This window comes from Falco biarmicus, chromosome 9 (genome assembly GCF_023638135.1).
Source record: "Falco biarmicus isolate bFalBia1 chromosome 9, bFalBia1.pri, whole genome shotgun sequence".
Classification (NCBI taxonomy): Eukaryota; Metazoa; Chordata; class Aves; order Falconiformes; family Falconidae; genus Falco; species Falco biarmicus.
Window position 1 is genome coordinate 55,196,573 of NC_079296.1, and position 26,645 is coordinate 55,223,217.

A 26,645-nucleotide genomic window follows, 5' to 3' on the forward strand; every position below is an offset into this window, starting at 1 on the left:
GAGCAAGCGAAATAGCAGATATGTTCTTACCAATGTGAGTTGGTGATCCAATGCGAACCTCTGTGAGATGACCCGCTAGGTCAGTTATAAGGAATTGTACTGGAACCTTGATGGAACAGGACCTTACCCTTAGCACAGCGCTTTCTGTATAGCAGATGATTTACTGTGTGTCAAAGGAACACTGATTTACTAAGTTACTTTACTTAAATAATAGAGAATATAGAAAACAGCGTATTTTAAAAGAAACCCTGAAAGCATGTAATGCCTCCTTTTTAAGATATACATAACCAAAAAAAAATAATGTTGATATCACAAAAATAAGCGGATAATGGCTGTGCAGGGGTATTCTGTGTTAGATGTAGGAAAACAGTCACTGTTTTCATATTCAATTATTAATGTGGATATGACAGCAATATAAATAATTTTTCTGTCCATCCAGCACCAAAATGAAAATGCGTTTAGGTTTCTGTAAAAAGAAATTTTTCACCACCTCTGGACTCAGTCTGGAGTGAGCAGCACTTTGTCCATTCCAAGTAAAACAAAGCAGAGGAAACAGAAAGTCAGATTTGGACCTTGTATGTGCAATTTGGAAGATGAAAAGCTGGTGATGTGTATCCTTTTATCCCAAACTCGGAGCTTAACCAGCACTTTAGTATGCTATACATTTTGAGAATTCACCTTTTGCTGCCTATGGCACCGAGTAACTCGGCTGCATTTCTTACAGCAAATTACGGGCCACACTTTTAAAATCAGTCCCACTTTTGGCTGACTAATCCAGACACACACAGATGTATGCAACTGAGACCCATCGCACTTAGAAACCATAATATCAGTTCCAAACACTGATGGTGGCAGTGATTTTAGCTGCTGTGCAAAGAACCATCCCCAGGGCTCAGCTGCGGTGATGGAAGGTTGCCCACTGCAGTGGACACCCAGCTGGGACAGTACCATGCAATCTCCATTGGGATGCCTCAATCACATTCATAAAACAATCTTAATATAGCAAATGAGTTTATACAGTATTTTCATCCTGAGGATAACTAAATTCTAGTTTGAAATTAAAACCCTATGATATTTTACTTCTTTATGTCATGAACTGTTAGCTACAGTCTAATATAAATACATTTAAACAAGCATTTAGACTGCATTTCTTTAGTAAAATGTCAGTAGTTTAAGGTCCCTCAATGAACCTCTATATTCTGCCACTGTTTCAGGGTAAAAAAGCAGAACATCAGGAGATCTTCACATGTTCTAGAAGATAATTTAAAATTCAAAGTGGCGGTAGAAATCACACAGTAATTTGCAGATGTATGTTCTGCTGACAGAAAAATAAACATTTTATGGCTTTTCGGTGACAGGTCAAACTTCTGGGGAATTGGGATTGTCACAAAGAAGTTTGAGAAAATGCTGTGTTGCCAGCCAAAGCTCACTTGTTTGTTATGTGAATGCTGCCCTCGACTTTCAGAGGAGCAATTGACCAAATACTTCACAAATAAGAATTAGTTCCTACTGATCTAAAGATTTATTTTTTTAAATAGAACTTATGATAGGGCTCTCAGAGCTTTAAACATCCTCTCAACTAATATCTTGCCACATATCTCAAGTATGATAAAAGCTGTATTATTTGTTATGCCATACATAAATGTAGCATAATATAAAGACAAATGTAACATAAACAGCAGGTGATGTACATTCATTATAACATGCTATTTAACTTTTGTGGCATAAAGTCACAGCTGAGAGTAGTTTGTGCTGCCTATCACTCAAACGACCTTTTCAAGACCCAAAGGATGCCTTCCCATCCCACAAATGCTCTTTTCCATGCGAGATACCTTGGCAGCATCAGTGGACACTGCAGCACTGCTTTGCTGCCCATACCGCAGCAAACACTGCTGGAAATCAGAGGTACCTGCCACCATGCTGCGGGATTTCTGACAGGATTGCTCTTTTAGCTGGATGGCTGTGTGATTTACACTTCTATATGTATATACATGTACCTATGTATCTATAAATATATACCACAAGAAAGATGCTAAAATGCATTAAGGCAGGAGAGGCATGCAGCAACTCAGCGATGGGCTGAGATTGCCCAGCTTGAACTGTATTTACCTATCTGCTTTGGAGGAGGGATGTGTGTGTAAATATGCATACAAAAAATGTATTTCTGCAAGTAAATTAAAATAATAAAAGATAAATTTTGCAAATATATAAAAAGACGGTCCATATTTGGGGCTTAGAATGTTGACAATGTCCTTTTGAGTGTAAAGAAGATACGAGACTAAAACCCCCAAAGTTAGTCTTTCAAGTGGATAAGTCATGGAAACCACTTTCAAGTCAGTCATGGGAACCCAATGAAGATGAGACAAGATTCCTTGCTCACAATAGACAGTGAAAAAGGCACTCCCTGACCTTCCAACACATGGCAGAGCATGCCCCAGAATACTCTGATACAGCAATCTTGGCAAATGTGCAAGTTCTATGAACAAGCTTCTGGAGGTTTAGAACTGTATTTATGTACATTAATGGAAAGACGTTTTCATATTTTCTCAACCAACCACCAAAGGCAATCACCTTAATAGCACAGGGAAAATATCCCCTTCTACGCACAGGTCATAATACTGTCCCATTATTGTCAGACCCACTGACGTCAATTAAAGCGGTCCTAAACATTTTATACTAAATATACATTTTTACACTGTTTAAGTAATATTTACTAAATATTACATAAATAGTAAAAGTACATCGTTAGTATACATAAAGTGTAAATATACTCTTTATATCAAACAGTAAATGTTCAAATAGCCTGAGTATTAAACTCGGCAGTATCTTATCCTTCCTTCATAATAAAACAAATCTACAGAAATTCTTAACAAGGTCAAAAGAACCATCCAATGTCATAGGATAAGAAGAATGGCGATAGAAGAGAGAAAAAAATTATCTTCAATGTATTCAGTTGGAAAATACAAAAATTTAGCATGCTCGTCACAATGCCTTCAGAAATATAACACACTGTCTATGCAGATTTATTCTACAGATTTACTTTTTCAATGGTCCTAACTAGTATCTTAATCATAGCCAGCCTGCATGAACCGCTAATGTTATCTGCGGTTCCTGGCCAAAGGTTAAATGGAATGAAATGTTTCTTAAGGCACTCTTTACGACAGAACTGTTTGCTTCATTTTTTTGCTGTTTTGGCAAAGGGTGAAGGAGTTGCTTATTTGGCACGTGGGGTTTTGGCTATTGCTTCTTGAAAATTTGAAACACACGTGGTGATAAAGGTCAAATAAAAGCACCATGACAGAAATGCCTGCTTACATTTCTGAGCCGGTAGCTTGGAAACCCTGACACCAGTGACAAAAAAATAATAAATAATCCTCTTCACTTCCATAAAGATAAAGCTTTTATGCAATGTCTTTGAAATAAATGCATATTGTTACAGTCTGGTTTTAACCATTTAAAAGTAAGTAAGAGTTACTTAGACAAAAATGGATGACATTCATGGCAAACAGATTACAGAGAATCATGGAGTTTTATGAAGATTGGACACCTCAGGAATGACTCTCATAATTTACTGGTGTAGTTACCCACACAGAAGAGAATTGTATTTCTCTTTGCACTTATTTGTACCAGATGTTAGCTTCCCAACATTACATATAGATAAGTAAACTTTAGAACTTACTTATTTCTCTTAGTTTTGATGCTAAGATCATCATTTTCATCCCCTGGACAAGAACTAACACATTTTTCTGCTAAAAAGAAATAAATAATTATTAGATTTGAACTAGATAAATGGGAATACATATTCCTCAAATTAATCTTTCATTTCTTGTCTTTGGCCGCTGCTCAGGTATGTACTATTATTCACTCTCCACAGAGTCTTTTAAAAATAACACATATTTCATCAGATCCTCAGAACTGCCTTCATCCAAACAAAAGTGATAGCAATAAAACCAAACATTTTCATTCTGAAAAATTACACATTGTTCATTTATGACATAATTGTTTTAAACCTTCTTACTGCTTCATCTGATACTCCCTCCTCCCTTCCCTTAAAAATGCAACTACAAAGAGATCCCTGCAAAATTATTTCAGAAGGATTCGGTAGTGCTAACTCACACCAGAACTTGCCTCCTTAGCACAATCATCTTTCTAAATAAGCAAATATAATGCTGATTTACCAGAAAAGCAACCACAAGTATAACAAGGCTATGGAGATACCAACAACCTCCACACTCCTGATGTTGCGGAATAGCTCCAAGGCAACGTTACACTCCTGGTTTCACCTAGACACCTACCCTTGAAGGACTCTGAGGTTGCATTGTCAGAATATGAAGCATATGGAACAGATATTTAATTTTGAAAATTATTTGTTTTTCACATATACAAACTGCAATTTTTTTCAAAATTCAAATGAACAGACCACCAGAAGTCATGTCCATCCAGTGTTTGGTCTGTGTTGGGGACGCTTCAGTAGTTCAGCAGGAATTCGCTGAGAAATATAATTATTAAATAGTATGTGGTTCATAATTGTTGGGAATATCAGAAACACCAAACCTCTGCCTCTTTGTACTAGACTGGTGAAGACATATCTTGCTATTGATGAAACTATGAAAAAATAAATTAAAAAAATATAAAATTGAACTTAGGTTATGAAGATAAAAGGTTTGAATAACTTGATATGATGAGATCTGATCTCACTGAAATCAGATGAAACTCCATGACATATGCCAGAAAATGGGTCCAATCTTAGTATCACTGAAGTTAAAAGAAATTTGGCCATTTACTTCGAGTTTCAATTTAAGAATCTTGTTCTTAGATCATTTTGTTTCCTTATTTTAGGGAAATTACATGTTTATCAGTATGCTTTCAGCAAATGTTACCTTTTATTTGTACTAAGTGCTTGAACAAAGTGCACACTAAATCACTGCAAAAAGAACAATAAGAAACAAACAGCAGCTGTAACGTTGCAGCATTGGAAGACCAGGAACAGAGACCACATGAGGAGGAAACACAAAGCAGGTGCAAATGAACGCTTTACTAACTAGAACTTTAAATGAGAATAAGGAAAAATTAATGGCAGTCCAAAATAAGAACAGTTCGAGCTCAACATTCCTGACAATACATGATCGTTATGAATACAGAAATTAATTTAATAATGTTTTAAATAAACAAAACTTCACTGTAGGCATTACCTCTTCTTGGTAAATTCTTCTTTGGGATACCCCATTAAAAATACAAAGAAATAGGAAAAATGACATGTAAACTCAGAAGGTGGAAGTAATTCAACAGATATATTATAAAGCTACTAATCAGGAGTTGAACAACCTGTGGAGGCAGCAGTGGTCTTAATTTTAATGAAATCTGAAGGTAATAATATGTAATTGCAAGAGTAATCGGTGGTGTTTTCCCAGAGCAATGAAGTTAAAGGTGGCTGGGCAAGCACAAACCTGTTCCTACCAAATTCACCTCTATTAAAGAAAAGGAAAAGCCATGCCTGGTGGGGCACCTCCTGCGTTTGCCACACGCCACAGACAGCCTTTCCAGAGCTGGCTAAAGGACGTATGTCGTGATATGCTCAGACGTTACGAAGCCTGATGGGACGTTCTTTTACTAAAGCAAGCAAGCGGTGAGAAGTCTGGCCAAGGCAACGAGCCTTTCCTCTTTGACATTTCCACAGGACAAGAGCAAACTCACTGGTGATGATGACGGTGGTGATGATGAAGTTGTGGGTGCCCCATCCCTGGCAGTGCTCAAGGCCAGGCTGGATGGGGCTGGGAGAGCCTGGGCTGGGGGGAGGGGGCCCTGCCCCTGGCAGGGGAGTGGAACGAAATGACTATTAAGGTCCCTTCCAACCCAAACCATTCCATGGGTCTGTGCTTCTACAACAACACTCAAATTTGAAGTCATCTTACAACAAGGCCTTTCACAGAATTCTGAAAAGGATATATAACTTCTAAGTTTTTCTGTGAAAAAAATTTGAACCGGGCATTTATAAAACCAAACGTTAGCTACCATACAGCCTTCAGGTAAAAGAACTCATGCAATACACCCTGATTTCAGGGTTTACTTCCATCCACCGGTTCCTGAGACACCTCAGGTTCTCCCAGACAGCAGTGACAGCCCCCTGAGGGAGGGACACCACATCCTTCTCGCTTTGCCTGCAGGAATGACTGCTGTGGGTCTACTGACTTGGATAAATGGGACAAGATCAGAGTCAGCATCATCACTTAGAATTTCTGTGCAATGGAAAACTCAGTAAAACATGACAAATGGTATCTGTACTCTCACTCAGGAGCCTACTGAATCACATCACACCGCTGGACCTTTGGTAGGATTATGAACTGACTTTGAAAGGGAAGACAGGCAGCCAAGCGCAAAATCTAATAATTGATTTAAAGCTTTCAGGAAGAATATCACTTGACAGTAATCTTTCCATGAAATCATGAAGCGGAGCACTGCCCCAATCTGATGGTCTATCAGGCTTAGTGCTGATTAATGAAATCATTCAGCTAATCCCAGCCATGTCATGAATTCCAGTTCATTTTCCAGAACAAAGAGGGAACACCGGCATTTAGCAGGTGAGGTAAAGCACTATCAATCCATCGGCCACACACAAAAATCTGATCTGCAGACTTGTAAAGAGTATGCGTCACACGTAAGCCAGGAGTTTACTCTAAGATTTAAAATAATAATAAATAATAGACAAAGTATACATTTTATATATATATATAAAATATATAATATATATCTATAATAAGCTTTACCTTATTTCTAGAGACCATGCTTCATGGTTTTGTCTGAATGTTAAGGGGTCCAAAATATTTGTGAGAAGAGAATAAACCAAATTGTAACTGGTTTTGAATAGGGAACATACCAGCTATGAATCGACATGCCATTTTCTGTAGCCAGAATGTCAGTTTTCTTTTAATTAACTGAAAAAATAACTTCCTCAGCCTAAACAACCAGACAAACCATTTGAGCTGGTGAAGGAATAGGAATAGATAAAAATGGTTTTCTCCATTGCAATAAGACAAGGATTTCAAGGAATCTTTGAGTGGAAATAGGGTTATTATGGTCAGTCTGTGAGCATACGGAGGCAGAGGAGTAACAACAGTCAGGGACAAGAAGAGAGAGCTGTCACCAGATGGCACACGCTGCCGCCAGGCAACATGGACGATGGAGGTGTGAAAGCCCCAGAAATGCCCCCGCTGCCCTGGCCTCGCCTGCTCTGCCCAGCGGTCACCCTGCCCCGGTGAGGTCCCTGTCGGAGGGGCTCGGTGGTGCTGGCCAAGAGCTGCTCTGGACCCCGCACCGTGCAGCCACTCCGGAGGCACAGGAGGAGCTGCCTCTCCTCTCCAACTCCACAGGATGGCCTGATGGGAACCCATTAGTGAAGAGCCACGGCACCTTCATCAATCTCCCTAAGAACTTATACTTTGTGGAGGAGGAGGAATTGATAAATGAGTAATTTATCATTTATGCCTAAGTTATAAATGCACTTGATCTTTCAGTTGAGTGATGCACAGATAACCTGTAGGGCCCCATGAATAACTATGCTTGCCAACTTTTTTTGTGCCTTTGATTTAAAAATCCTAATTAAAACTCAGCAGCAGCAACTAAGCTAAATAAATTTGGCAGCCATTGTTGCAAACACACAGCTCATTTGTGTTATTTATTTACTCGAGATTCCAAGCTAAGAGAAATGGTAACAAATAATTCCTTTCACCTTAGCAGCTAATATATACTAATTATAACCTGACTGTCTCAAATACTGAGCAACTGCAGGTCCCAATTATATCAAGGAAGATTAAGACTATTAGCAACAATGAAAACCATGGTCATAAAGAAACTGGTGCATGAATCAAATCTTCATGGTACATACAGATAATAAATAAAAAGGATGGAACACACAGCAAAAAATGGATTTTTGAAGTGGCACATTTTAACAATGACTTTAGAGTCTTCTCGTTAATTAATTATAGACCATGAACAACAACCCTCAGTTTTGGTTTTGGCCATCATTCCCCCTTGTCATTAATTAGTTGATATTTCAATATATCCTGTAATAGAAAACATATACTATATTTCTCTCCTGTAGAATGAACTTCAGCAGATACACTTTGGCATTATTAGATATACAGCTGAAGTTATTCAAGCCATATACAAAATTTGTGTATATATTTATGTATATACACACACAAGCATCTGACAATTGCAATGTATATTGAAAAATGTAATGGCATTGTATGTCAATAAGGACTACACTAATAGAAAACATTCCTGTGGCTTTTTTTCAGCCAACTTTTGCTAATACTGACAACATAAATCCTGATTATCACTCACTTTCATCTACCTGCAGACCTAGTGTCTCAAGTCCACAAATGCACGTTCACAGCTCCTGTTCTGCAGCAGTTAATTAGGAGCGGTGCCCATGGATGAAAGCGTATGTTACAGTCCCCCATGACCTGGGTGAAAAAAGGCAGGTCACCTCACTAAACTGGCAGGGCTACCTTACTTTTAGTTATAAAATACTACACTTTAAAAGAATGACAAAAGTCTCCATTTTGTTTCCCCCTCCATTTTTTTAGACCTCACCACTAAAGAACAAGCACCAGCCGAAGGAGCTCTCCACTCACTGAAACAGCTGCAAAGCAGAATATTCAAGAATTACAAGCAGCTCATCAACACAAGCAGCATTTTGAATGAGTGCCACGCGTCTACACGTCCTCCCGGTAACACCAGGTCTTACCGACACCGTTCCCATGTGAAAGCCAACATAAAGCATCAGGAAATAAAAGGAGCATCGACATGGCATGTAACAGGGAGTCCACAAAAACTGGTGAAACATAAACTTTGGAGAAAAATGTGTGGAACAAACTATGGAGGCCATTACCGCACTGGCAAGCACAGGCTGACAGGCTGGGCTGCTCCTGGACTGGTCACCAGCACAGACCAAATGTGGACTGAACAACTAAGGTACGTGTGGCAGGAAAAAAGAAGGCATGGTGAGGGGCATGGGATGGAAAAGTCTGGCTGGGAGAACTGCCTCCATGAACCAGCCATCTTGGGGAGGACCAGGTAGCAAGCACCTTGGATCACTTGACAAGCCAAGGGGTGTCTTTTAAACTATATTTTGAACCACTCAAATTGTATTCCTGCAGATCAGTGTGTTCTTTAGGCACAACTTTCCTCTTCAGGAATCACAGTGTTTAGAAGGTGGCAGGGTCATGTTTAGATGGAAGCACCCATGTTTCCACCAAACCTTTTAGCACTCATTAAGAGTTTTACTACCAGGACTTTTCCCCTGCCTCTACAATTTGATTGGGTAATCATTAGCTACGGAGTATCTGCTTTTGTGTAACAGCTGAATAACGCATTGGTAATGCATTCCTAATGTACATCTTGGAAATAAGTGTAATAATAAAGACAGCATCTTCCGAGATGTATTTTATACATCAGAGATTCATCCAGTATAAGAAGCCACCTGTTTCTTCATTGCTATTAATGAGAATGCTCTATCCCCCAGCTAAGCATTTCAGTGAAAATAAGGATTTTGCAATAAACGTCAATTCTAACACAATATTTTATATGAAATCTCAAAAGAAAACTCACTCTAATTACGGTTATCAAACTTTCACTGAAAGTATTTAGCGACCAAGTTTCATTCCATATTTGAGTTTAAATAGAGGCAAATAATCACAGGGCTTTAGTTACTTGCTGCAGCTTCCAGCTTGCGCTTGTGAGGAGGATCCTCGATGATCCGGTTTATGTCGCCGCGGTGCTTCAGGTCCACCGGCTTCTCCCAGACTGACAGCTGCATTGTAGGGTTGAAGAAGAAGACCCGGTCATCTCCAGTCCAGACTACACACCTATTCCAAGTGATAAACTATGCTTAGATAATATCAGATACACCCACGAACAAGAAAGTAACCCACAGCTGGCTCATTGCATCTCTACCATGTGTGGGTGAGGCTCCCCTCGGCCAGACCCTGCCAGCCCACACCAGTCACCTTGGCTGGAGTGGCTCTTCCCTTATCAATAAAATGTCATAGGAATGGTCTAAACAACCCCCAGAATAGCAGCAGGTGAAATGTTCTATCACGGAAGGGAAAAAGAACCAGGAGAAGAGGAACACTGTGGTGCTCACGGCAAAAGGAGCCACAGGAAAATATACGTCACGTTGTAAAGCCGTGGCTGAGGCAGCAAGCAGCAGAAGCCTGGGCAGCGGGGCTATGTGGCCACAGCCTCGATGCCCACAGGCCAGGGCTGTGCCTGCTGCTGGCAGGCAGCCACGGGAGCCTTACCCAGCTCTGCTGGTAGGAGGAGATGTAACCACAGCATCCCAGGGGCATCCCTACAGCATCCCCAGGGCATCCCAGCCGGCTCCCACTGTGCTCTGCACTGGATAGGTACAACTGGCCACCGCAGAAGCCTGCCACAAAACTTTAGGCTGATTTTTATGAGATTTGATTCAAATTTAAAAAAACACGACCAAGTGATGCCATGGAAATCACAGCCTCATGACTTGGTCAGTTAAAATATGCATGACTGCAGCTTAACATTTTATCCTGACATTCATTTTAAAACAGCTAAAATAATATGAAAATAAGTATCACACCATCCTTAACAGACATTCAAAAACCTCAAGTTGTACTTCCCTAAATCTATGTGTAAATAAACAAACAGAATATTTGTCTCAAGCCCGCCCTTCCTGAATCGTAATGAAAACTAACAAACATCAAGCACCTACTCCAACTCCCTCACACACACATACACTTATAATGGGAAAATGTTGGTGCCTCTGAAGCATAAATACCTGGAAGGAACAAATCTTATCATTAGAAGCTTTGATGATTGTTTTTAAAAGCAGGGAATAAAACTGGTTAAAAAAGGGTTTGGTCTGGGTAAAAGACTGCAAATACGAAAAACGCTCCATCACTACAGCGTACTATAATAAGATAATCGACATACCCTGTGCACCGCTGGTAAGTCATCACCATTGATCTTGCCCAACCATGCAATGAAAACCAAGCAACCTCTGTATGAAACCATGGAGGGAGCTGCAGGGTGCCAGGAGCAGCTCGGTGTGTGTTACTGAGCCTGGACATCACAGTAAGTATGTTCAGTAGAGTTAAATGTTCTCCCTATGAACAGGAGCCCAAAACTGGTTGTACAAACCCAGCTGTGGACTTCAGTCCTACTTAGACCCTATGGAAGTTTTGGCACCCTGGATTCAGTGACACAGTTGTGATAAATTTTGTTTACTTTAATGCACAAATATTTTGGATCACAAAACCGCCTCGCAAATCAGATGCTCTAATCCTGTTTGGCAACAGTTAGGTATAGTTGTGACTTCTCACTTTGTACCTTGGAGCTACAGGAACCTCTGTTCTCCCAGAAACATGGACCCACCAGCTCTGGGCCTCTTCTACAGAACACACCAAGAGGGACTTCTACAGGAGCTCTCCCAAACCAAGAGCACAGCTGTCCCAGAAGGAAGGGGGGAAAAAAAATCCAGGCATTTATGTGAAGACAACACACTTAGCTGATTAATACAAATGGGTTATTGTTACGTTTTAATTAAATACTCAAATTACAGTCAGGACACAGGCTCAACCCTGCCCAGGAGTAAACAGCTGCTTCGAAGTGCCCCTTGCCGTAATTTCTTTCCTTGGCAAGTAAGCACACCACAGAATTTGAACCACTTGGGGAATGAGTATCAAATGATGGTAAACGTGAAACCAGCACCTCATTCGGGATCTGCAGTGCTACCCCATGCACACAGGACTGTTGAAGACATTGCAACCAGTGGGTTTGGAAATGTGTGGTTTGTCTCTGTTGGTACGCTGCTGTGCTCACTGCTCCTCCAGCCATGCGCACAGATGTTGATGGTGCTCATTAATCACTGAGTATCGCTAGGTCTTGCGTGTTATCACCACAGGTTAGAAACTCTGGGATCCCTTGTGACACCTCTTCACTTTTCCATGACTAATATAATTTGACATTTAATTTAAAATTAATGTCCCTTTCCCCGAGTAACATGTCACCTGTTCCTCTGGTACAGTAACGGTTTCAATTATCCACAGGGGACGCATGGTATTTTGTTTCAGTCACAGAGCATAAACTGGAAATGCAGATATTTTTCATGTTTCCCTTTAGAAAATTTTAACTTAAAAATGAGTAAGGGCACAAGGTGATGATATTAGGTTGGTAGGGTTTTTTTATTTCATAACATAGATAAGGTCTGATAACTTTCCTGAATATTTCTCTGCCATTAAGAAGCATAGTCTACCTACTCTGACATGTGCTTGGTGATGTCACATCAACCGTGGGTCCAGCAGGAGTAAGCCACCCTATGGGTTGAAGTAAATTCATGGTTTTTTGGACTTGTGTTGTATATGTAGTTTCGACCTATCAGAAAAATTCATAAACTGCTTGAAGCACCCTACAGATATGCCCCATTTTCCATCAAAATCCATGGGACAGACAACAAGATGTTGTCAACTCAGAACACAGGAGAACTGTCAGTATGAGCACTATGCCCCTCTCCCTCTGGTCCCAAGGAAGAGATCTGGATGCCTTTTCTCACACCTGAAGTACCAACTGGGTCACTAAACAGTCCTCTGTTCAACTTCTGGAAACCCAGAAGTGTAAGGTTTCTCCTTATGGATTAAAACATCACAAGTCTGGGTCTGAGAGTGGAGGTATCAGATGCCCATTGACCACTCAGCCATTGCTGCTGGAGAAGAGGGGGTGCCGTGAGATCCCTCTGGGGGTACCACTGGCTAGGGCTCTTTTCTGTAGGAACAGATTAAACCACAACCTGCTAATGACACCACTGAACTCAAATGCTTCCTCTGCACTACGCCACGGAGTAGCAACTGTCAAGAAGACGACTGATATACATTGTGTATTTATGATGTTGAAATTAAGTAGGACATCGGACTGTGCTTATAACACGGGCTTGCAAAATGGCACAATATGATAATGACAAATAATGGCTGATACCTATGTGGAGTGCCTTAGCCAAAGATCCCGTAGATGTCAGCCATTAAGTATAAACTAATTATTATATGGGTAAAGGAGGTAAAAATTCCTTCTAGTCAACTGTTTGGGACAGAAAGTTTTTATCCATTTAAAAATGACATGAGCTTTAGTTACCCAGCATGTAGTTACCTGGACAGGAACGTGGTCAGGAAACTGGATTATGAGACACAACCTATTTTCAGCGATACAACCTGAAATCAACACCATTCTTGCAAGCCAGCAAGTCACCCACTGCCACTGAAATAACTAGGAGATAAATAGGATCTGGGCCTACAAAGCAAGAACGTTTCTTAGGGATCTTGTAGTTCCTCTCTGATCCATCCAAGCATCATGCGCGCCCACAAAACCAGATGGGGAAACCATTGGTTGCCTCCTGCCAGACCCGATCCCCAGCTGAGCCAGAGCTCCGCAGCAGACAGCCCTTACCTTGCAGACCCCAGGGAGCTGGTTCACGCTGTGTTTATACCTACCCCCCCACATTTTCCTTAAGTACATGATTAATGAGGGACAGCTCCAGTGGAAGCTGGAACAGGAACCCAGCATTGCTACTTAACACCCAGGGTAGTGTATTTTCCCCACGTACCAGAGCAGTAATGCGTGTTTGGCCAGGGAAATGGCACTGATGAATGGCTTCTAGCAGGTCTGATTGCATTTGCTTACCATGGTGATCCTGGCACTGGAGTGGATGCCACGGGCTTGTTGCCATTGGATGTGCTGACAGCCTCATCTACTAGTTTGAAAGAATGATCCTTGAAAGACAGATAGAGATTAGTCAACAAATACAGCTGATGTAGATGTTATTGTTATACAAATTGCTCACTCCCTTTAACTGGAAGTGGATCACCCTTACTGCCATTATTCCACGCATGGTTTTATGAACAACCAGATACCTTGAGAACAGCTCAGATAAACAGGAAATAATAAAAATGTCAACCCACTTACACCAACAGCTCACTTGGGAGAGCGGGTCTAACTCTGCACTGCAATAACAAGGAGAGCCGGCTCATCAGAAATGATGCGTGGGGAGCGATGCCCATCCTAACGAGGGGTGGGCAGGAGGGTGCTCCCACTACGGCGTGCCTCAGGCCCTGCGCACAAAGCAGCCGCGCGTGCAGGGGATGGTGGGGAACTGCCCAGGGAAGGCCATGCGTGGGTGAGTAGCACACATGGCAACAAAGCACTTGTACCAGCTCTAGTGCATAAGGCAGTGCAAGAACCAAAGGGAATCACTTGCATGGGAGCAGCTGAGCGAGCCCAGGGAGCACATGCTGCTCCATAGAGCTCAGCACCTGTGCTGCCATCACCAGCTGCTTACTTCGCAGCAGTTCTAGGACTTCCCGAAGACATAATAACACTGGCAAAAGCAAACGTCCCTGGTTTCAGACAGCAGTAACCTGCTGAGATGGAGGGGAACCAGCTGCCTCCATCAAACCCCCCTGCAACAGGGCTGGGTTGCTCTGTGTAAGGCTGCCTGTACGGCTGGAGCAGCAGACAAGGCGGCAGGGCTGTATGGTACCGCTGACAAGCACAGGCGGTGTTTTACCAGCTGAAGAACAGCTATTTATTGTAGAAGCTTACGGAAATGAACTGCGAGGGGGAGGTGTGGGGAGGAAGGCAGTGATCTAGCTCAATGCGGTATCAAAACATGAGAAGCACGTACTTAATTAAAAAAATAATAAAGCATATGTTCAGAGGTCTTCATCTTGAAAGTATTTCATAACTTAAAGCCCTACGGAATGTGCCTGAGTACCGATGCAGCTGCAAATGTGGGGAACACCTGCAGCGCCTGGTAGGCAGGGGAGGTTTGCTTTCAGAGAGCCTGAAGAGAGCAGCGTGATAGGAATGTGCCAAATGAAAATAAACGGAACAGTAGCTCAGTTCACAGGTCCTCCTCCTGCAGGACAGAGCTCCTGCTGCAGAAAGCATGTGTGCATAAAGCAGAAACGCAGGGGAACAGACCACATCTGCTCCAAGGTGGCTTCAAGCACCTTCCGCACTGCTGCTTTCTGAGCCTGTGATGCTCCTCCACACCCCCGTACTCAGATAAAGGTTTCCCTCTTTAGCTTTAGCCATTTTCACAATCTCTGCATGAGCAGTGCAGAAAGCAAATATTTCCATTGATTTCACAGAAGCCAGGAGTACAATTTTGGTCCTTTTCCTTTATAATCTAGCCTTTTTTATAAAAAACCTAATGAAGTCACACACATATAGTATTACCCATCTGCAAGTGGCACATACTATTTGCTACCCATTTATGTTCACCTGACAGTTTTATTTAAGGACCATGCAATGATCTGTAAAGGAGGGCTACAGAAGCACACAGCATTTTAAATTAGTAACACCAAAAAGGTGGGGGCCATTTTCTTGCCATCTTTCTTGCACCTGGGGCTGGTGTTGCGATAAGCAGCACAACATCCAGCCAGGGGATCCTGCCCTGAGCAGCTGACCCAGCTCCACAGGTCCCTGCCACCACAGCGAGACAGGGAGAGTCACAGATGCTCTGTTTCTGCACTTCCAACTTTTCAGTGCATTAATTTTTTTTCCTGGGCTGTGTTGCACCTCCACATTTGCGCACACACCCCACCCCCCCATAGACTTGCTTCTCCTCCAGCATGGGCAGAAAACCAGCCAAAAGCATCCCTCCTCTGATACTGACACTACAGTGACAGAGCTCCTATAAAGCACAAAGATAAATTAAATAGATAGCTCTTTAAAATTGACTGCAGGAAACAATCGCCGTATCACTAGCGCAGCTCTAGCCAGAGGACAGTCCTTTATCCTGACTGATTCATGCAGTTCAATAGTTTAAAGAGGTTTTTAAAAGAAGAAAGTCCATCGCAGACCTTATCACCGTCGCTGTCCACAGGGGTACTCTTCCTCTCCGTGTGTAAAATCAAGGTCTGTGGGCAGGAGGATCTACTCGATTCTTTGTCATTATCTGTGAGGGGAAAGGATTTCATTTTAATGTGCAATAAACACATTCCTGATGTGGCTCTTAGACGCCTCTCTTCACCTCTTCCTAGTCACTCACTCCTTTATTTACACACATATGTGTAAATAAATAAATAAAGCTAATCTCCTTACTAAATATAATGCTGTATTGTAATAGGACACATTCATATACTTTAGCGTGAGGCTTTAATCACACTGAGTGTTTTCTCCTGCTTTCCCTGAACCCAAAAGTGCTTTTTTTCATGGAACATCAAGGCCAGGTTGGACAGGGCTTGGAGCAGCCTGGGCTGGTGGGTGGGGTCCCTGCCCAGGGCAGGGGAGTAGAACTGGGTGATTTTTAAGGTCCCTTCCAACCCAAACCATGCTATGATCCTGTATGCCCCAGGGCACAGCTGCCCCTTGGAGCAGCAGCCCCCACCCAAGGGGCACAGGGCTGGCCAGCCCATTCTCCTCCCAGGCAGGAGACGCTGGTGTGCTCTGGGTTAACCTCCACAGGAGCCACCGACCAGTGTTTAATTGCACTTCCACTGGAAGCAGTGGTAAAAACACATTCCCCTCCTTTACAAAGAGCTTCATCCTGAAACGCTAAGCACTAGAAAGTGTTTCCGCTGGCTACAAAATGTGTAAGTCTTGATAACAGAGGGGCCATAAGGGACAGTGAGGAAAGACAAAAAGACAGCAGGTATGAGACACAGACCCAACAATCAGAAAAAAGTCGGTTTCACAGTAAGAAATATTAAGACAGACTTCTTTTTTTTTCTCTTGTCCTCTTAAAACATGTATTTAGCAGTTTGAGCAAATGTACTCTCTAGTCACCTGACCCAGCCTGCCTGCAGCAGGGAGGACAAGGTACATATATTCTTTGTAAAATAACCAGTCCCAGGGAAAGTGGATGTAGCCGCCGCCCCCACCCCCACCCACCCCTGCCTCATTCTTCCCAACCACAGCCATTGCTCTGCTCAGGCAGAACAAAGCAGTGACAGCAACGGCTCCGGTGGGGAGCAGGTACGGCCAGTGACACGCAGCTGCCCAGGCTACGTGATCTGGTGTGTTCCTCCTAGAATGAAAGTCTACACACCACTTTCCACCTGCAAAATTTCTACCCGCCTGTAAAACTTTAAGACAGAGTTAAACAACAAATACTGGTCATATTTCAACCTGTTTATGATAAAAACCCCACAAGCAATGTATGATCGTAACTCAGCAGTCCTGTGCCTGTAGAGTTCCAGCACAGCAGTTAAATTGCCAAACGAGGCTCAAACCACTTGGAAATGGGGACCACAGCAATCCATCCCTGTCAACATGCACGGCCCTGCACCCATAGCCCCCTGCCCTGGTTTTGCAGGGAGGCACCCACCCTACACCCAGCACTGTGCACGGCCGTCACAGGCTCCTTGGAGAGCTCAAGTGCATCATACACTGCAGATCCGGACTGGTACCACCAGTATTTAGAGTGCCGTAAGGAGGGCAAGCCATGACACACGTTACCCCTTAACCATCTCAAGAGTCATGGAGCACTTTCTGTCTGCTAAACAGACTAAAACTGTGGTAGAGTAGCCTCAAGAAAATATTTGCAAGCACTGCTTTTTGAGGACTGCGTATTATTTAGTAGATTCACATGTCAAAATACTATTCAGTTAATTTTAAAATTACTCAGACTATAGAATAGACACACACGTAACAGGAGCTACACTGAGGAAAAGGCAGAGTCTCAGCCATTTGACTCTGCTTCACTGTGGAATACATCACAATAAGAAAAATTTAAATACCTGTTATTTTTCACAGAAGATGACTTACTCTATTTTTATGGGTAGCAAAAAAGAAGATTTACAAACCATAGCAATTAATTTCCACATTAAAGGAGCTAGGAGGAGGGAGCAGCTAATACATATCAAAAAGGGTGTCTCTGTCTTTCTTCGCTAGACATCTGGTAACCCGGAATCAAAGCATCAACAAGCACGCTAGTCTTTAAATGCAGTAAAGCCACACCTGGCTTCAGCCTGCCTGTGAGCACTCGCCTCTGCCTTCTCCTGCTGGGCTTCTGGAAAGGTGAAGGCAGTCCCAGCAGCCTGCTCAGGAAGGCCAGGGACACTGGAGGGATGAAGCATGGCCCCTGGAACTGTTGACGACCAGGCTGGATGGGACTTGGAGCAACCTGGGCTGGTGGAAGGTGTCCCTGGCCATGGCAGGGGAGTGGAACAAGATGGTCTTTAAGGTCCCTTCCCACCCAAACCATTCTGTGATTCTAAGATACAATATGACCCTGCTGGGACCAGCGCCGTGAGCAGCAGTGCCATATGCGAGCACCTAGAAAGGCCAGAGGTGGCCACTGGCACTGGTCAGTGGTGGTACCCGCCACAAGGCAGCCCCGTGTGAGGAAAGCAAACACAGAGAAAGGGCACCCCACAGCCGTGGATGCTTCTCGTACTCACTGCTCTGAGGTCTGCAGGCAGAATTAGGGCACCTCGCTTAAATTAAATTCTGCTAATAAACTCTCCAGCTCTAAAACATGGCAGAAGACAGACAACATGCAGTTTCTAACCTTTTTCATAAGATATTTCATTATCTTGCCCTGCATTTTCTCATCACTCCAACTCTCCCACTGCTTTCCCCCAGGAATATCCTTGGTGGCTTGCTCTGTGCTCCCGTGGCGTGCTACGAGCCAGCCCTCAGGCACTGCCCTGCGGCACAGCAGGCGCCGTGTGTCCCATACAGCCTGCCTCCTTTCTGATGGGGTTTGTAAACCAAAACATTAGCCTGCTTTCTGGAAATATCGTTGTAGGGGATGAAAGGAACCTTGAGACATCCCCCTCTGCAGCAAATGTTCCTTTGCAAGTCATTGATTTTGCAGCAGTTTAAAGGCAACTGGGAGAGCCTGGGTTTGGGGTGGCTTTTGCAGGCACACAGCCGGCACCAGTGCTGGGCACAGGCACCACGGCGTGCTGGGAGCCTTGGAGGGCAACACTGTGGAGCGGCGCGGTACGTCTCAGCGCTTCCAGCTCTCGACTCTTCTGATCTTGCCATGATATAATCCCTGAAGCAACAAGTCGGGAAGGCCAATTAGCTGCTGATAAAACAGCCACAAAGAAATTGCTGTTCAGATTCTGTCACTCAAACTTGGAGTAGCTGGACATGGAGTAGCACACTTGGGAAACGATGCTTAACAGACCTGGGACTGATCTTGTTCTTATGATTTGTAGGGAAATCACATCTATCCCTCTTCCAGCTCTGCTGCTTTCTCTTTCTAACTATTTACCTACTCTGAGTAAAAAAGTCTTTTATTATTATTAGAATTTTGATTCTTTTATAGTCTTCATTATCACATTGTTTCAAAAAGGTGCCAAGGCCTTTCGTTCATGTATATGCATATCCATACACGCATGAGGAACAAGAAAACATATTTCCTTAGTTTTACAACCATTAATACAGATATATAAATGCCAGCTGGCAGATTTAAACACACTGTTGGACATGCAAAATTCAGCAGAGGATTTCCCCACAGCTGACGCTGAAGAAATGAAATAGGAGAGAGAACCTAAACCACACTCGCACAGCTCCAGGAGCTCCATTTCGATGCAAAGGAAGGTACGACATATGTCATCATTGCTTTTGTCACTGCTGCTCTTACCCTGCTTTTTAATACCTGGAGATTGGCTTGAAGTACAGAGCGTGGACGTACTGGTGTGGGGAGGCTCTAACGCGGGGGCAGCTGTTCTCAGTCCTGTTTGAACTTTACACATCTTTGGAGTGGAGACACTCTGCGCTGCAAATGCCTGAGGCAACATCTTTTTTCCCCTCCTTTGAAAAGCTCCCTCACAGCATCTGAACAGGAAAGGTGAAGCTCCAGGGAGGGACTTGGGTGCTGTTGCTTTTGCTCAAAATACAGCATCACCAGCACAGCACACGTAGGTGAACTTCTGCAGCATGCAGTTCATTAGCCATTCACATGAGAAATATACTTCCACAAAATTTTGGACAGTCAGCATACATAAAATAAGATGGAAATATCAAAAATTAAAGTAAAATAAGAAAAGAAAGCCCTGAAAGTCATTGTGCACATCAGGAGTCATTTATTTTTATATCTGTAGTTGAACACTGCGACTGTTTTCTCTAAGTATATCAAGAGAAAAATAATTCAAGCTTGTGCTTTCCCCATGGAGCTCAGGGGTGCCCAGGTGTCCTCGGGGCAGGGAGCACTCCCCGGGCTGCAGCTCGCCGTGCTCAGGAGGCCAGCTCCCCAAAAGCAAGGTGGTGGAGCTGTGAGGGCAGAGGTGGGTGGAGGGCTGTGGGGAGCCCGTGCTGCTGACCCACAGACCCGCTCTGCTTTCCAAGGAAGGAAGAGTTTCCAAGCAGACCACGTTAGGACTTCTTAGAATATTAAATATTTCTTCTCCTCTGCACACGCTGGGAAAGGACAGCCAGCAAGATGCATGTTTACCCTCCATTGGCAGCTGGCGCACGTCTTTGCTCAGGTTTACTCTTTTCTCATTAACTTTTCCCCCCACTTTTAAACTTAAGTGCATCAAATAAACTGCAGCCTGACAATTAAGCTGCCAAAATGTATTTCCAACATAATCACGCACCATTTTTTGCCCCTAAACTTAGCAGTGTAATTCCTAACGATGTGCTCTTGCACTTGCTGTAACGCTGCCGAAGGATGCGCTGGAGATGGGAGGATAAAGATGTCTGATTAAAGAGACTTCTCTGAGGCTCCACAGCAGGTAGAGACACATGAATAATTCACAGTATGAAAAGCAAAGGTGAAGTAGCAAAAGTATCTTGGGTATGTCACAGAGGATGTAGATGTATGATCATAAACATCTTATTAAAAGTAATATTAGAGAGAGAAATGGGGAGAGAAAGAGGGAAGATTGATTCATGCCACGAGAAACTATGGACAAGAGATAATAAAAATTTGTTCTGCAAAGGTATTTAGAGGCCAAATCTCCATTAATCTCAAAAGAAGTTTAAAATTTTGATTCTAAATGTTTCCAAGAATTGGATTTACCTCAAGTGCACACATGTAAACACTGAGTTTTTTATTATCCCAACAGTATCTCTGCAGGTCGGTTCTGTCTCTCCCCACAACCTTAATGCATTTGGTTTCCCGGTTAGCCTGAAGACTGTATCCAAGTGATTCACAGTTCCTCCCCTGTTGCTTCTTGCTCGAGCCAAGTGTGGGATTTCAGTGCTAGCTACGTCAGCCAGGTCCATGCCCCGCTCCTGCAGGCAGGGATCCCGCCTTCAGCCCATCAGCACTGCTCCAGGGAAACAGATCCTCCTCTGGCCCACACACTGTATTTCAACCTTTAATTAGTGTCCATTTTCTGCTTTGAGCAGTTTCACCGTACCCTGCCAAACGCTCTGTCTCCTCTCTTAGCACAAGCTTCCTTGAGCAGTGCTTTTTTTCTTCTGCAGCAATCTCTTCCCACTCACCCTTTTATTTTCCTGGAGATTTGTAACGGGATCAGTAGAATAACAAGGACAAATGCCTTGTCTCCTGTGCCGTACCGTGGGCTGTATGCCTGGGTGCAGAGTTCAATGACAAACTCATTCCGTCGTAGGACTTTTCAGACACGCAGCTAACACTGCCCAACAGATGTTATTTGCCACTAACCTGAGAACACTTTCTTTGTTAAAGAAGGAAAAGGTGAAAAAAACCTACAGGCATATTCCCTCAGGTACCATGCAGTGCAGGCAGCGTGCCATCCCCACCTCCCAGACTGGCTCTGTGCATTCGTTTCCCCTAGACTGACAGAAGCAGGAGCATTGCTATGAGCACCGCTGCCCACAGAGCAGCACCAGCTCCCACCAAGCCAGGCACAGCACAGCGCCTGCCTTCATTCGCCTCCTCCCTCCCCGAGCTCAAGGCAGCTGCTGCCACATGCTCATCAGAAGGGTATTTCGATCTGGTTTTGCATTTCCCCCTCATTTAAGCCTTGGTACCATTCCTCAGCCTCTCTCTCCAGCTGTTTCTGCATCTCTCTGAGGCTGGCCCAGGCCAAGCCAGGATCTGAGTCAAAAACCTTCACTGACTCTTGCTGACCTTCCTTCCCCTGCTCTTCCCATCTGATTCTTTTTAAATATCAAGTTCAAGATCTTGGCCTTGATCTTCAAGGCACTTAATGGGCCGAGCTCTGCGTATCTACGAAGCGATGCAGAGCTCTGTGAGGGTAGTAGTTACAGCTCCACCCCTCTTGTACTACAGTAATGCAAAAAAGTCAGAGCTGTAGTTAATACTGGACATTTCCAGCTTCCCATACAAAAATAAATGCTTACTAGAAGCCAGGACCATGGGTTTTTTTGTTTTTTTTTTCTCTCCTCTGGCTCCAGAAATACAGAAAATGTTATTAATTTTTTCTTCAGAGAAAGACAGATTTTGTGTTGTCATGAGCAAAATCCATCTGCGCCAAGCCTCGCTGAATACCCAATTTTTTGTTTAGAAACCAAGTCAAGGAAAGGCTTATCTATATTGCAAAATGAAAGCATGCCTGTAATGCTATACAAAGCATAATCCTGCCACTGTATAGTACTGGCAGCAAAACATGGAGGCACAGGTCTGTATGTATAGGTTAAAGCACTCCTCATACTAGATGTAAGATGCACAGCTTAACATGTTAGTATTCCAGCTGTCCACCCCAGTTCTTTCTTAGAAACAACTACCCCTGTGCTTCAGTGCTCCTGAGCTGGAGACACTCAGTGAATTTTTAAAAGTCCAGGGCTTTTAAATAACTTAAACCAAAACCAAACAAACAAACCCACCAAAAACCCCCAACCAAACGAAAAAAAAAACCAAACCAAGCAAAACACCACAGAAAACTTGGAGGACAGTATCTTCTTAAACCACCTCTCCACTATAATTGTCCACCTGGCCAGCACTGGTGACTCAGCAGGCTGGTGTGCTTGAATTTGGTACCCAGGCACGAGAGGGTCTTAGCACCAGGACCCCCACCTCTCCCCGCAACCCGGCCCACCACCGACCACTGTCTCAGGGCCAGGACACCCGCAGGACTTCATCCCATCCCAGTGTCTAACAGCTTCCTAAAGAGCACATTGGCTTTTCTGTAGCACTTTGAGGTTGACGGGTAAAAACACCTTTATTACTGTCATCTGCTCTTAATTATGATTCCTGCTTTGATTGCTTTTTCCACTAGAGATAACGATAGTTTGTAGCAATCTATAGAAAAGAGTGCAATCTCCTCAAAAACATCAAAGAAAAATCCATACTGTACTTGAATGGAATTACCATTTCTCCCTTAAATGTAATTGGCAGCAAATCAAAGACGACAAAAGGAGGAAAAGCTCTCTCCTTTCAAGAGAAAGCAGGAAACAAAAATATAATGTAAAACTTATTTACATTACTTGTATGCATATAAAAATGCAACAATCGCTCTTTCAAAGTGACTGCCTCCCAACTGCATAGCCACTTGATTTAGACATCCCACTGACCAAACGTCGTGCTGGCCTCATCGTCGAAAGCCACCTAGTCATCAGAAGGCTTTATACAGGTAAATCCTTGTTCAGCATGATGGATAAAATCAGGAGTGTTTGTGTTTTCAAGTCTGCCAGTAAGAAGATTATGAAATATACTTGATATAAAATATATTAGAAACCACAGTTTCAGCTTTCAACAAGCAACAAGCTGCAGATCAGCATGACCCCTGCACAAATCTTCATCTTTCTGTCCCTGCACACTTTGAACAGTTTCAGTATTTCCTCCCTGCTTCTGACAAGGAAGCAAGTCAATACAATTCTTGGTGACTTTAAGGAGGAGTATGCAGGTCTTCAAGCACTATAACTGTACAGATGATAAAAGAAGCAGTTACTTACCAAATGCAAACAAAACCAGACAAGAAACTAGAAACTGAAGTATGTCAAAAAAGATCTGTATGAACTTCCCTTTGAGTTTAAGGTGTCTCTGTCATAAAATTTTCAGCATTTTCCAGACTGGAATACTCAGTAACACAAATTCAGTCAGAGCATCTTATTGAAGACAGGTATGGCAGCAGGCAGACCTGCTTCAAAGGGAGCCTCCAGCCCCGCTTATAGATTTGCCTAGCACAGCTGACCACAAAGTATTTTATGAAATTTTTATCTTAGCTGAGGGTAAATCTGGTGAGCCTGAAGTACCCACAAAAGAAATGGCTTAGCTGGACAAGTGAGAGCTTCTACACTGAAAATCCGTACACAGAATCACAGCATGATTTGGGCTGGAAGGGACCTTAAAGCCCCCCCAGTCCCACCCCGTGCCCCGGGCAGGGCCCCCTCCCCCCAGCCCAGGCTGCTCCCAGCCCCATCCAGCCTGGCCTTGTGCACTGCCAGGGATGGGGCACCCTCAACAGTTACAAGGATGTTCCTTTCTAACTCTTTGGCACCTCCACAACCATCCTAATTCCCAGGTGTGAGGATCAGATAAATTAAGCCTGAACTGATACATAGTAATTCCTGATAAACACCAGTTCTTGCCATGGAACAGGGCTGGCAATATTTGTTGAGGGCCCCGCAGTGCCGCACAGCTAGGGGGGCTTGCTGGCACCCCCCTCCATGGCTGCAGGCACCCAAGTCAGGCAGAGGAACAACTTGTCCAGCCCCATCACAGCATCTCACCTCCATTAACAGAGCTCCTGACTTCATAATGACAGTGCTGCTAAGAGGAAAGGCGTTCCCAATTTCCTATCAAAACCCAATCATTTTTTATTGTGGTTTGCAACGTGGATATATGAATCTGAACAAAGCCGCAAGACTTCCTTCAGTCTTTGGGAACAGCATCACCCCTTCTCTCACAACACCACACACACATTTACATGACAGTAAATAAACCAGTTTTATCGCGCAGTACAGCGTAAAGCATCCTCGGAGGCTTCAGCCAACGAGGCTTCATGGAGCAACTATCCAAAAGATAACCACATTATCACTGCAATGCTTGTGAATACCACTGGCACGGGACATGAAAAGCCCAAGGACGTTTCAGAAACTTGCCTTTTGTATCATCAAATGCAAAGCTACTGCCAACTGCCAGACCGAGCAAACAGGATCCGAAACACTCTGAATACACTCGTAATTAGCTAAAGCAAATGTCATAAAACTTGAGCCAGTTTTTTAAGGGTCTCCCATTTCCATGCTGTATGGAAAGCATGCTTCAGAATGAAATACACAACACGTGCTTCAGTAATATAATCAGTATATAGAAACATAAACACACCTGTTAATGTCTGATCCATCAGATTGGTTGCCATGAACGTCACCGCTGGCGCAGCCACAGCAGTTACCCGGGTGAATTGTGTCGGCATCAAAGGACCCATATGAGCATCCACTCTGGAGGCAGAACCTGGATTCAAACCATAAAGAAACCTTTTTTTTTTTTTTTTTTGCCAGTAAACAAAAATGCCTTTAAAAAACTCACTTTTCTCCCAGCTGTATTTCACAGAAGGCTCTTTTAACCTACTACTAAACATTTCTCCCTATTACCTACCCTTTTGCATGGTTAGAACGCTAGGGTTTGTGTTTAGTTGAATTACTGGTCTAGTCTGGCCACATTATCCATTCATTCTCAGCAAATAAGCATTGGAGGAAAACATAAATTAAAAATGTAGCCCCCAAAATAAGAATTCCCAGGGATACATTAACGCTTTCAGAACAGATGACAAACAAGATCAGTTTTCTTATTTAAGATGAAATAGCACACCTCCAGTTTCTACTGTTATTTATCACAAACTCTTTGTGTCCCGCCCTATCCATGGGAAATTATTTTGCTGATAATTTAAACCAGAAGCTTTATCCAAGGGAATCACAGTCTGCTCAGACGATTCACAAAACAGAAAACCACTAAATTGCTCATATATGTTATTCATGACAAATTAGTAACCAGGGTCTGCTGCTAGAACTACATTAATTAAACCAGGCTACCTTGAGAATCCTGGAGAATTTCTGGCTGTTGTCGAATTTGACAACAAACCTTGAGCATTAGTTTCCCACTAACTCTGTGCGCGACCTTTTTTTTTCAGAAACTGAAAGACCTATGCCACATCATCTCACTTCAGACAGAAATTCAGGTGTCCCATTAGCAGTCTCCATACCCTGTTTACAAACCACCATTTCAAAGCCCAGCTGCCAGTGGGGACATATCCCTAGTTTAAGGCAGACTCTGGGAATAACATCTTATTTCCCAAGCATGATCCAAGCTGCAGAATTCACTGTCCTTTTGTTTCGCTCACTATTCTTGTGCTATCAAACAGCCCTCATCCCAGCTTCCCTGCATTTTGCAGTAATATGGATCATTTCTGAAACCTTCACTCTGTTTTGAAAACTCACCAGCACGCTATAAACCTTTTCATCAAGTTTTGTTCGGTTCCAGGTGCCAAAGCAGATTATGAAACGTAACTCTCACCAGCGTGGGGGCACTGGTCGCTTTTCTGAATGCAACTCTAACGGCATTTTATCATGAAAAAGGTCACTTTCTCTTCTTTGAAACTGGAGCCTTGGCACCATCTGGGCTGGCGCCAGCAGGAGCGGGTGCTCTCGCGCTGCCCAGGCTGGGTGTCAGCCAGGCAGGGCCACCGGCCCCTTCCCACCACACCTGGGCATCGCACCCGCTTACCGGCTCCTGCAAAGGCGTGCTGCATCCACAGGGAGGGCATTTTGGCAAC

General features: G+C 43.4%; 1 protein-coding gene across 1 annotated transcript in view; it reads right to left on the bottom strand.

Moving 5' to 3' along the window:
• TCERG1L (transcription elongation regulator 1 like) overlaps positions 1–26,645 on the bottom strand; it is a 104,512-nt gene that overhangs the window by 17,772 nt on the left and 60,095 nt on the right. The window contains exons 6-10 of the mRNA XM_056352818.1: positions 25,202–25,327; positions 15,891–15,985; positions 13,708–13,796; positions 9,715–9,869; positions 3,680–3,749 (exon numbers count right to left, since the gene is read on the bottom strand). Of these exons, the coding sequence (XP_056208793.1) occupies positions 3,680–3,749; positions 9,715–9,869; positions 13,708–13,796; positions 15,891–15,985; positions 25,202–25,327 (535 nt within the window). The remainder of the gene's footprint in view (positions 1–3,679; positions 3,750–9,714; positions 9,870–13,707; positions 13,797–15,890; positions 15,986–25,201; positions 25,328–26,645) is intronic.